The sequence below is a fragment of the Patagioenas fasciata genome, chromosome 6, assembly GCF_037038585.1.
Source record: "Patagioenas fasciata isolate bPatFas1 chromosome 6, bPatFas1.hap1, whole genome shotgun sequence".
Lineage (NCBI taxonomy): Eukaryota > Metazoa > Chordata > Aves > Columbiformes > Columbidae > Patagioenas > Patagioenas fasciata.
In genome coordinates, this window is record NC_092525.1 from 14621458 (window position 1) to 14633847 (window position 12390).

Here is a 12390-nt window from a genome sequence, read left to right on the forward strand (position 1 = left end):
CAACTTGTCTCCGAACTGGTCCTAACTGTTCACTCCCCTGGTGAGCACCTGTGCAGTGGTTACAGAGCATGTTACAGAGGTGGTGGATGCACCCTGGAAACATCCCAGGCCAGGCTGGACGGGGCTCTGAGCAACCTGAGCTGGTGAAGATGTCCCTGCTCATGGCAGGGGTGGCACTGGGTGGCTTTGAAGGTGCCTTCCAACCCAAACTATTCCATGTCTGTCGCCTGTCAGAAGAGGGAGATGCCAGAAACACACGCGCAGTGTAACCCTTTCACCCCGCCCCGGGCCCCAGCCCATCCCGCTGTGTCACGGTGGCCGCGCCCGGGACCTCCCCGAGGGGCACCCGGGACCTCCCCGAGGGGCACCCGCGCCCCGGCGGCCTCGTCCGCGCCTCGGCCCCTCAGCTGGGGGCAGCGCAACCAGCCGCCCCGCCCGGCGCTCCCGCCTTGCCCCGGGCCCAGGCCCGCCCGGAACGCTCGGCCTCCCGCCAGGGGCCACCCCCGAGGGGCCCCGCCGGGCTGGGGGAGGCCCCGGGGGTGGTTCGGCGCGCCGGGCGCTCCCGCATTTTTGTCACTGGAGGGCAGCTCCGGCGCAGCTGGCCCGCGGGACGGCCGCGCTCCGCCGTTTCCCCGGCCTTTTCCCGGCGGGAGGCGGCTCAGCGGCGGCGCCTGTGGACGGGCGGCCCCGCTCCCTCAGCGGCAGCGCACGGGGAGCGGCGGCCGGGCCATGGCGAGCCGCCCGCTGTCCTATGTGACGCCGCGGCCGCCCATCCGCGCGCAGGCGGCCGACGATGACGCGGCGGAAGCGGCGGGCGATGATGCGGCGGAAGCATCGGGAGCTGGGTCCGCCCCACGGCTCGGACGGCGGGAAGTGAGGTTCGCGGAGACGCCCCCGCGGCGGGAACGCGGCAGCTTCGGCCCCGCGCGGAGCAGAGCGGCAGCGGACGGGATGGTGGGGGGGAGCGACGAGCAGGCTACGCCGGGTGGCACCGAGCTGAAGCGCAGGAGGAAGAGCCCCCGGTTGGCGGCGGCGCAGGCGGAGGAGGCTGAGGCTGAGGCGGAGGCCGAACCCGAACCCGGGTCCGGAGAGGCGCTGGAGGGTGAGCGGCGCGGGCGAGTGCGCACAGCGCCCCGCGGTGGATCCCGTGGTTGAGGGCGCGGTGGGGCGGCGCGAAGTGTGGCGGGCGGGCGGGCTCGGTCACTCCTTCCCCGCGGGGCGGGAGGCGGGGGCGGCCTGGGGGGTGTTGAGATGGGGCTGGGGGGCGGGTGCCCTCCCGCACAGCCCCCTGGAAACACAAAGGGTGTGAAAAGGGGGTTCGGTGCACCCAGATGGCTGTCGGTAGGTGGGCTTGAGGGGAGCTGCCCGGTCTTGCCGCAACATCCACCGGTTTCTCATTTTAGGTGACGAGCATCACTTCGGGAATCCAGACTCCTTGACTCGACCTCCTATCAAAGCGCACAGATCGCCAGGTAGGTTTTGTCTTGGAGAGAGGTTACTGTGCACACTGCTTGCAAAGGTGCTGAAATGTGCAAAACCTGAGGAAATTGAGTTTATTTGGGTTTAGCTCTTTTTGCAGGTTTTACCGTGGTTCTGGTGTACAGGTGAGGAAATCCTGCCAGGGTTTCTATTCCATACATGAGAGATAGGGAGTGTGTCTCTGCCTTCCAAAAGGATTGGTGCATATAGAGCACACTGAATCTCTTAGTGACTGTTTTACTTCGTGCATCAATTGGAATAGTATTTTGTTAGGGCATTAAAATGAGGAATAACAGCTTTTACTAACACTGCTTGGTTTTTAAAGGGCTGGATTTAAATCAAGTATTTTGAGCTGCAAAAACAGATCGCTGTAAGACTCTGTACAGAGAGCAGCATTGCTTTTGATGAAGTGCATGGTTGGGGCTTGCTTGTCCTTTCTCTGAAGCACCAGGGGATGTCATGAGGCTTTAGCCTGTCATTCCACCAGAAAACTGCTAGCAAATCATCTCTATTTCCTTCCCTTTTAGTCCGTTGGTCTATTTTGAGTTGGACTGTATGCATTATCAGTATGTGGCAATCTCAGATGAGCTGGGCTAGCCTAAGATTATTCTCCGTTCCCATCCGCTCTTGCGAGAGGGCTGTCACCAAGTTCTCATTACAGCTGCAGTGCATGGCCCTAATTATGTGGCACTGCTCATAAAAAAGGCTCCCAATATTATGCTTCAGAAACAGAATTTCCAAGAGGTGTTGGGAAAACAATAAAATCTGGAAGGAGGAATAGAGAGGTCATGAATATTTCCTTGGGAAAGTACAAAGGTTTACCTGTGAGAAAAGCTGTGGGAAGCTGTTACTCCCAAATGATGGCTAATAGGTTACTAACATCCTTAGAATTTTAAATGTGGTCAGGCTGCTTTCGGAGGTGTGTTTTTTTGTTAATGCAGAAGTCTCTAAAAATGAGGTTGGGGGAAGAGATGTCCTCCTGCCGCCTCCCAGAGCTCTTAACAGTGGTATTTGATTATAGTCACAACAGGCATAAAAATATGATTTTAAGAGACCCTAGTGCTTTATACAGGAGGGAAGGAGTGGTTTCCCCCCTCGCAGACCTGTAGCTATGTTGGATTTTTTTTTTCTGCGGAGTTTAGGGCAGACCAGGGGTAACGCTGGGTCTGTGAGGCAGCGGGACAAGCAGAGAGGTTTTTTACAAGGACACAATTGTCCTGCTTCCCTGAGCAAAATGGAAGCAAAACCACAACTTGAGAAACTGGTTTCTGGCTTCTGCTGAGAGGTTTTAAATATAGATTAGGGAACTGGCTGCTAGAGCTAAAAAGCCTTTACGCAAACCCTGCCTCAAATCAAACATCTTCTAGATGAACGAACTAAAGCAGTCTCTGTTGAAGTTGTTTTAAAATAGGCAAGTACAGTGTACAACTGTACAAGTTAAAGGCAGGTACGAGGTAGTTTTGGCACTCGAGTTTGCGCTGTGTGTAGTTGCTGTGGAACATTGCAGCAAACATGTCGCAGCCTTACCTCTGTTGTTAAAAAAAGATTGAACCCAGAGGGATAGATAGGTACCAGACAAAAGAAAATGTTCTGCTATGTTAAAGCAGGGAGTGGCTTTATATTTTGGTTTATAACTCTGTAGCTTATGAACTCGCAGATTTCTAATCCCTTTGATTAAACTGCCATATGACATGGAGACAGGAAGATCACTCTCTCTTGCCAGGTGACTGTGCCACAGGTGGCAGATTTAAGGTGAATTGGGAAATCCTCACTAGCTGCCTGGGAGGCAGGAATGATCCTTTAGATAAGAGGCTTAAGACCTTGAAAGGGAAGGACAGGCATGTCTGGACTGGACTTAGATATTAAAAGGAGAGTTTACCTTTTTCTGCCAGGGGTACCACATGTTCTGTCTGCTTGCACTAATGTTCTTCTTGTTGGCAATACCTGCTGTTACAGAAGGCGCCAATTCACTTGTGAGAAATGAAGTGGTGTATTTTTACATCTTTCCTTTTTACAACAACTTTTAAGAATACTTTGAGAGACAGAGAGTACTGATTGATGCAAAGAAGGAGAGAGGAATTAAAAAGTATGAACTGCATGAGTCCATAGATTGATAGTCTATAGACTGCACGAGTCTCTAGATTCATAGATGTTTCTGGTCTTGTGATTATGAGCCACCACTGCTAGTGAGGTTTTCCTTGCAAAACCTCGGTATGTAGTGAGATATTGTGGGTATGTTGTTTGGCATTCCTGAAGATCTGGTACTGTGGTGAGCACCTTCAGTCTTAGCTTGGTGGGAAGTCAGTCATTTAACAGCTTTTTAAGATGGTTTTGAAAATACAGTATCCTACCCATTATGTGCAAATACTTTACTGTTGTATATCTGACTTAATATTTTAGTTTTAAAAATACAGTTTTCTCTCTTTCGTGTTTTGGGTTGTGTTGGTTTGTTTCCTCCTTTCTATGTTTCACATAGACTGGCATGCTAAAGCTACCAGAACATATTAGAAAAAGGCTGTTTCCTGTTCTTGAAGTAAAATCAAATAAACACTAGGTGGCAAGCTCTGTGTTGCCCTCACACAGATGGTAAAAGAACTATAGAAACACATTAAAGCCTGGGGGAACCCAGTGCTGTTAAAATAATAAAAGGACCCAGTGTGAATGTTGCAAAGAAAAAGTCTTACTAATTGTGTTCTTCCCTTTGCTCTTTCCTCTGCTCGTCCCCTTCAGCTTGTGCCATGGTCCATGTTCCACAGCTGTACTACTGCTTCTGAACTTTTTTATTTCCCCTCCTTGAATCCAGGCAACCATGTGATTGCACTTTATCCTTTCAAGCCTCTTCTCCTGATGTTCTGCTTTTGATTGGCTTTCCAGCCCTGACCTTTGCTCTGTGACTCCTGTCATCTCGCAGGGCTTTATCCTTTCTAGTTAGTTACACTAATGGAGTTGGGTTTTGGCATCTGAATGGCTGTGTAATTAGGCAAACAATCTACAGGTGTTGGTTTAGATTCTTCTTGGCTACCTGAGGGCATTAAGTGAGGAGCATGGGTGCCCTTGGTTGCCTCGGTGGTTAATGAGCCGGAGAGACCCAACTAATGGATGACTTGGGTTACATAAAAAGGGGACTTATGTTCTATATTTGCTTCTCTCTCTTTTCCCCTCTGCCTAACACTATGGAAGACAGCAAAATTATTGTTTGTAAGTTTGGCCCAAAGCTGTGAGAAAAATTCTCTTGTGTATTTACTAGTTTACACTGAATCCCTTTAGTGTAAGGCATATCTTGGCTTTTAGCATTTGGTGTCTTGATATCTGCTTTTTTTTTCAAGTCTTCTTAAGCCGAGGACTCCTAAAAATTGGGGGAAAAAAAAAAAAAGCATGTGGTGGTGTGGACAGATTTGCAGTGAACTCAAATTTACCATAAGTTTTTCAAATCTTAGTTGCTTTTGGTTACATTTTAAGGAAGTAACTCTTGCGAGATCACAACTTGAAAGTCACTGATTTAGGTCATGTATGTTCTGAAACTGTCTTGAGTCCTTCAGGTTTGTGATGTTATGAGAACAGCTGATACTTCACTTTTACCAAACTTTTGGGGTTTTTTCCTCCTTTGGCTCCTGACAGGCAGTTCTTCAATTTCCTTTCTTCAAGAGAACCCAATAAAGGAAAAAGCGAAGGCTTACGACAGTAATGAACCTGAGGAACCAGCAAGGCATCAACCAAACCTTTATACGCCATTAAAAGGTAACAATGCTAATTTTATCAGTACCTTTTCCATGATGTAACAAATTATTGTTTAAATGTGCTAAAATGACTTTTTTTCAGTTCTGTTACAATAGGGGGAGTTGTTGAGTTGAAATCTGAATGGATGAATAAGTTTAAGGAAAGAATTACTAATTTTTCAGTGTGTGCTCCTGCACTTGAGTCAGGCAAAACAAACCTATTCTTTTTCTAAAAAGCTGAGTTACTTTTGACTTTAGCAGGGGGAAGCTGGCTATACCAAATGACTTTAAAGTGAGGGAGCATTTTTTCTGCTCACTGCTGAGATTTTTCTCTATGTGTGTTCCAGAAGGGAAACATGGTGAGGAGGAAAACAGGGGATACTTTTTAGTCCAGCGAAAGGTAGTTATGTTACTACAGGTGGTTTGAATATATCCAAATAGATACACTATATGAAGGAGGTTTTTAGGAGAGCTGGTAACTAGTCAGAGAGCGAGGCAGGGGCTTGCGTTCATTTGGTTAGTAACAATTCTAATCGCAGTGTTAAGGGAGAGCACTGACAGCAGTTGTGAGCGCAGACCAAGAAAACGGGCACAAAGGAGGTAGCTGGGATGTGCACAAGAAGACGCCTGTGTCAACCAGCTGTTCCCCACCAGCACAGGCAGGATTCTGCTCAAGCAGCCGAGAACATGCCCATGTGTGCTGGAGTCCCCTCAGTCCAACAGCTGTATTGTTATGGTGGTAGCTTTACACTGGTTGTTTTTGTTTTTCCTTGCTGCTGAATAATTTTGGTTTCACAAATGAAGAGTCTGGTACCATCCCTCAGCAATCAATTAACGCTGCTGATTCCCCATCCTTTCAATTTTATCATTGTGTTGTTACTTTTTAAAAGAAAAAACACGAAGGATAATTTTATGTCACATCGGGAAGAGCAGGATGAAGGGCCAAATTAAGTCCTTTCTATTAGATAAGAGAAGCTTTCTCCATCTACACAGAGCGGTCTGAAAGGCTGTGGTATGGCCCAGGCTTGGTTTGGCACTACAGCACATATTCCTTCCCTAACAACCCTTGAAGATTTCATAGGAAGAGCTAAAAGCATGTATGGCTTGTCTGTCTTATGCTGACCTCTGATGTGATAACCAAGTTCGTTCATTTGTGCTTTGGTTTCAGAAAGAAAGGCTGACTTCCTTGAGAAGAGTCAAGAGCATCGCTCAACTACATTACAGAGTAGGTTGAACAACAGATACCTAGTCTTTCCCTGGAATTAAGTGAAAAGTGCAGAATCTTTTTGCTTTGCTGTGGGACACTTTGGGAAAGTGGAAAGGGACCCAGTAGGGACATCCAAATGGCAGCTGGAGAAGGCAGCACATTCCAGGGCGAGAGCCGATTCTATGAGGTTATTCAACTTGCTGACCACAGAAAATTACCCACTTTTTTTTTTTTTTTTTTAAATTTTGTCTGGGTTATGAAATGGAATTGACTCATGGGACAATCAATAAGTTCAGAGCATGTACTGGTGGTGTTGTGTTGGTGAGCTGAGGAATGGAACAAAACATTTACCTTTTGGTAGCAGTGAATGTTAGATTAGTGTGTACACATCACCTTCCCTTCTAGCCTTTCCCTGGGTAATGGTGGTCTGCGTTGACTGAATTAGTTGTCTTATATTCCTGGAGAGAAGCAGAATTTTCTTTGCTGGAAAACTCCAGTCTGTTGATCTACTGACCAATTCCTTGTGTTTCAGATTTTCATCATTGGTTGCTTTTGTGGATTTGTTTTGGGTTTTATTTTTCTCTAGGACGAGTACTTGAAAGGAGAGGGGAAAAAAGTTCTTAATTCGTAGTAGCTTTCTGTTCTTAATGTCTTGGTGCTTGTTTCTATTCTGAACACATACAAATTAGGAAAGTCTTGTAAGTCAGAATTCAGTCTGGAGAATATGGGTTGGTGTTTGAGGTTTGGTGGCACCACAGTGCCTTCCAGAAGAGAAGCTCATCTTGTGGTAGATGCACATCTGCAAAACGTTTTTGCAAAATGAATTGATGCAGGGAGTTCTGGTTTATCTTGTGTTTCTTCTTTCCAGTGCCAGAGGTAATAGGTGCTGCAGGAGTGACCAGTTGTGTGTTGGGCAAAGAACTTTGGAAAATCACTTGAAACTCTGAAAGCTCGAAGGTGTCTGCAGAAGTTATGCCTTTTGATTTAGGAAAGACAAATAATTTGCTTGGCCTTCATGCAAATTGTGTTGCAAATAAGACAAGATTCTTAGGTAGGATAGGATCTGGTTTTGGACTGTGTGTTTTGTTGGTTTTTTTTTTTCCTTTAGGGTATGAATTGCACCTGTCTCATAAGTATGAAACCTAGGCTCTGCAAACAGGGCTACACTGTAAAATATTACAGAATTTAGGTGATTTTGGTTTGTTAACTATTAGAAGACTTATATAGGCTTAGCCAGTTAGAAGCTCTGTGTCTGTGCCCTATCAGGGCAGGGGGTTGAAATTACAGAATGGAGTAGTCCATTAAGCCAGTTAAGCTCTGGCTTAAACCAGAGCTGCTTTTAGCACCTTCTGCGATTACATTCATACAGAAACAAGGTTATAGAATTTATTTTAGTGTTCTTGAAATAGCTACTGCAGAGTGTACTTGTTCAATTTATTCTCAATAGCGGCATTGACAGTATGCTGATTTGGTTATATATTATGAAAGTCCCTTCAGCTTTGAACCAGTTGCTGTAGTTCACAAGGAGCCAGAAATTCTTGTGTCTTTTTAATTAACTGACTAAATACAGAAAACATGCTGACCAGTAATTGCACTGTATATATTCATACTGGTCTCTTGGGAAAGTTGTTCATAATGCTCTTTTATGGATAATGTATCTTGTAATTGCTGTCTGAGTCCATTTAAATAAATAGACCAAAATATATTTTGAAGTAGAAAGCTTGCATTTTGCTTTAAAAGCACAATTCATCTCAAGAAACTGACTGGTGATGAAACAAGCCTCTGACCCAAGCTAGATGGAGAGGGGACATGAGACTATGGCTTTAACATATTGCTTTGCTTTCGATACTTATATCTTGCATTGTGTTATTTTTCTAATATGTGTGTTAATTTAGCCTCCATTTTTCTGTCCCTTAAATTCATGAGCAAAATCAGGAAACTTAATTGGGTCACGGGATCCTTCTGCACAAAATAACGGGTTGTTAAAACTCTGCCGTTTTGTCACCTTGTACTTGAAATGCCTCCATTTCTATTTGCGTAACTTTTCAAGAGTTAAAAATCTTTGCAGATGATTTGTGATAGGTTGGGGACCTGTGATTTTTATGCAAGATTGTCAAGATGGCTGAAGAACCGACATTTGGCAAAAAGCGTAGATGGAAAGTTGGTCTGAAAGCTGAATGGGACTTTTCAGGCTAATGTGTCATTTTCCTTGTTCAAGACGGTCTTTGCCTGAGCACAGGAAGGCGAATGATGCAGAAAAGAACAGAAAGCCCCAGACTTGGTAGAGCCCTACCCAGGATGAGGTCACTGCATCCCCTTTCCTCCTGCTTAGCAAGACTGTGTTCACTTCAAGAAGGTGTTACGCAAGGGTGTTTTGTTAACCTTCCTGTAAGCCTCATAGAATTTTGTATGTCAAAGCAAAACTAAGAACAGCTTTTCAATGAAAATACTGCAGTTTCGTGATTTTAAACTCCCCGGTAAATTCCCCGCTGGAAGATTGGTTATAATTGTTGTCTTAGTATTTTGCTCATGTTCCTTTCTTAATCTCTTAACAGGCAGAAGGCAATTTCGAGACCAACCCAGCATAGGGAAGAAGTCACAGCCTTTGGTCAAAAGTAAGACTTCTGTTTTCACTTCTGTTTCATGCTTGTGGTACATTTAACCATTTTCATGCCTAGCCAAGTATTAGATTTCCTGGTAGCTGGTGTTAAACTGAGGGTCCTTGTCAGAACAGCTGACTTGCTTGCTAGGGCATGTATTTTCAGCACTAAGGAAGGAAGAGTATTGTATAATAGGTAACATTTCCATCTGAATTTAAGGTCTTCCATCTCTCATGTTTACAAAGATTTGTTGCAAGATTAAAATTGAGGCAGTCCTAGCAGTGTTCTTATTTAACAGTTTTTGTGTTGCTGTCCTGATAAAAGGGTATAAAAAGGTAGCATGAGGTATACAGTTCTCTCCTGTTTCCAGGGAGGTTTGTATATTTTTGTCACTAATTTTACTGGGAACAGAATTGAGCCTTATGCTTGCAATTGGTCAAACAAGTGCTAATTTGACTGTTCAAATACAAAACCAAATCAGAGTATCTGATACTCTATATGCTTCCTGTGCAGTGTTTACTGTGTGTACTTTTTGGGAAGCTGACTGATCCAAAGACCACAAATGTTTTCTGATAATGTTTGAGATGCAAATATAATGCTGCAGAAACTATTTTTATCCTTACGGAGATAAGGAGGAGAAATAACACCTCAGAAACCAATCCTGGTGATGCCAGGTTTTGTATAGGGCTTTTTCTGCAGAGCCTAAATGTAGGAATAAACTTAACCTTTTCCAGTACCATTTTAAGCTCTTAGTTTGGATTTGATTCAATAGAGTGGAGTATTGCTGAACTTTCAGAAGAATGTCCAAATTCTTAGTCAATCTGGAAATGCCTAAAAAGTCCCTTTTTAATGCTGTCACTTCATTAAATTGCTGAAGAAGTTAAAAGTTTGTGTTTTGTGTATTGGTTCTTTGTGTGTGTATAGTTTTTTTGTTTAACTAGAACATCTTCTTTATGCTCTCCAACTATGTACCAGTAGCTTGAGATTGGGATGAGTTCATTGAATTCTACTGTTTCCTCTTATTTTCTTCTCACTTGTTGACTTCTGATTCCTTTTAAAACATTTTCTTCTTGTTTGCTCCTCCTTTCTACAGATGATGGTGAATCACAGAGTGGATTTCACAAGAGCTGGACTTTGTTACTGGTTCTGTTGATTAGTGCCCCGTTGCTTTATGTCCTGTGGAGTGGAATACCAAGTCTTCTGGATGTAACTTTGTCAAGTAGAGATACTCAAATTCTACAGGCGTTTCGGGCCCAGATGAAGAAACTAAAAAGTACTTACCAAAGTCAGGACCCTAACCTGTGGAAAAGAACCCACGTGTTCCTTGAGAAACACCTTAATTCTTCCCATCTGCATTTGGAGCCAGCCATCTTACTGTTCACCGCTGGCCAAGACGCTGAGAAAGCACTGAGGTGCCTAAGTTATGAGATTGCCGATGCTTTTGCCTTTTCCCAGAATGCTACTACAATCAAAATCAATGGGGCAGACAAAGCCATATTAGACAGTGACATTGTCAAGCTGGAGGTAGATAATGAGCTCAGCTCTGGGTTCAGAGAAGGCAAGAAGGTAGCGGTGGTGCATCGGTTCGAGTTACTGCCCGCAGGCTCCACCTTAATCTTTTACAAGTACTGTGACCATGAAAACGCAGCATTTAAGGATGTGGCTCTGCTGTTGACAGTTCTCCTGGATGAGCAGTCGCTGAGAAAGAGCCTCACCTTGCAAGAAGTTGAGGAGAAAGTCCGAGATTTCCTCTGGGAGAAGTTCACCAGTTCAGATGTTCCTAGTTCTTACAATAGTATGGACACAGATAAGCTGAGTGGACTGTGGAGCCGTATTTCTCATCTTGTGTTGCCCGTTTGGCCTGAAAAAGGCCTCCCTGTGGAGGGATGCAGATAAAAATCATGGGAGAGGACTGGGGAAAGGAACAAGACAGCAAATGTATGTAGTGATGGCTGAACAGGGGAGATGTCCTGTGGCAGCTGAGCTCAGGCAGCAAACAGTCCTTTCTGTGCAAAAAAATTCTACCAGCTGGCAGGGTTGTTTCTGCTAAAGTAACCAGGACTTCTCTAAATCAGCTGCAGAATGTAAGCAAGGAACTTGCTAGTTGTTGGTAAGTTGTGTTCAGTGACTTATTCAGGCTTGTCATCCTGGAGCTGGAAGTAAGTGCAGAACCACTCATCTGGTCCTAGAGCTGCCTTGGTGCGTTATTGGCTTTTCTATGAGGATCCTTTTCTGGTGGTGCATAAAATTGGTATTGCGTTTGACAAGGTAACAGGGTGCAAAACCATCACCTACATCTGTCACAATTACTTACTTTTCTTCTAACATACGAAAGAACATAAACTGCAAATGATGGTAAGGTGATGTGTGAGTCTTAAGCACAAACTTTTTCCTGACCTGTCTGATCACAACATAGGTGTCAGCTCTCTCGGACTTCTAGAAATGGCAGAATTGCTCAAACGATTTGTAATTTGCAGAGAACCTCTCAGCAGTTGTTTCTTCCTTAAATGAGCCTGCCCCAAACAGTTCTGCAGAGTGGCAAAAGCTGAGGTGTGAAGGATTGCTTGACGTTGGTAGTACTGACGTCAGGTAAGTAATCCCTCAGCACCTCTTTGCCTCGCTGCTTCCAGAACTCTCTGCTCTTTGTCAAAGTTCTGCAAGTCTTAAAATTTTGGGGGAAATGATAAAATGTCAGCAGTGTGTGTGTACTAAAGACCTCTTGCATTTCCTTTCCAAACAAGTGTTTAGGAAGATGTAGGTTCTTTCTCATTTTAATAAGATAACTATTTTTGCATCAAGAGAATTTATTTATTTGTGGAACTTGCTGTCCCAGAAAAATAACCTTTCCTTGCATATCTGCGTATAACCCGCTGCTTGCTGTATAAGCTTCTAGTGAAGAACAGGTTTACAATGCATGCTTTTAAAATACATTTTTTTTTAGCATGCGTCATGCCGAGAATCCCTCGTACCAGACTAAAAACCTGTACCTGTTTCTATTTTGTGTAAAAAATAAAGAAAATTGAAGCACTTCCATGTCATTGCTGTTAGTGTATGCTCTTGAACTACTGTTCCGTGTGCATTTGGTTTTATTGAGTACAAAGGAACATGTGAAGACTGCTCTCAAATTAATAGGATGTTTTCTTGTAACAGCTGAGAGATTAGCGGCTCTTGGACCCATCCTTTATTCACAAGCCTCTTGAACTGTCCTGTTGCAAAAAGTCCTCCTTAACCAGGAAAACCTCTTCAGGTGCTGGACCTTTTGGCTTCTTTGTGCAAGCAAAGGTTTGGGGTGCTGCGTGGAATAGACCAAAATCACCCTAAGTATATAAAAGAACACAGTTGGAGGAACACAGAGCTGTGGTCTCTTAAATCAGAGGTGGATTTGTTT

General features: G+C 44.5%; 1 protein-coding gene across 1 annotated transcript; it reads left to right on the forward strand.

Annotated features, from left to right (window-relative positions):
* The first annotated feature begins 578 nt into the window (after window positions 1–578).
* Window positions 579–12029, forward strand: LOC136104019 (torsin-1A-interacting protein 1-like). The gene is made up of 6 exons (XM_065842598.2): window positions 579–1102; window positions 1404–1472; window positions 5098–5217; window positions 6364–6420; window positions 8958–9017; window positions 10096–12029. Exons 1-6 carry the CDS (start codon window positions 730–732, stop codon window positions 10896–10898), a joined length of 1482 nt encoding a protein of 493 aa, XP_065698670.2. The 5' UTR covers window positions 579–729; the 3' UTR covers window positions 10899–12029.
* Window positions 12030–12390: the final 361 nt, after the last annotated feature.

What these genes read in the sequence shown, in the direction of transcription:
- LOC136104019 (XM_065842598.2), top strand. Translation starts at nt 730, where the DNA reads ATGGCGAGCCGCCCGCTGTCCTATGTGACGCCGCGGCCGCCCATCCGC. An exon ending in CCTTTATACGCCATTAAAAG is followed by an intron (nt 5,218 to 6,363) that starts GTAACAATGCTA and finishes CTTTGGTTTCAG; the next exon opens with AAAGAAAGGCTGACTTCCTT. An exon ending in GTCACAGCCTTTGGTCAAAA is followed by an intron (nt 9,018 to 10,095) that starts GTAAGACTTCTG and finishes TCCTTTCTACAG; the next exon opens with ATGATGGTGAATCACAGAGT.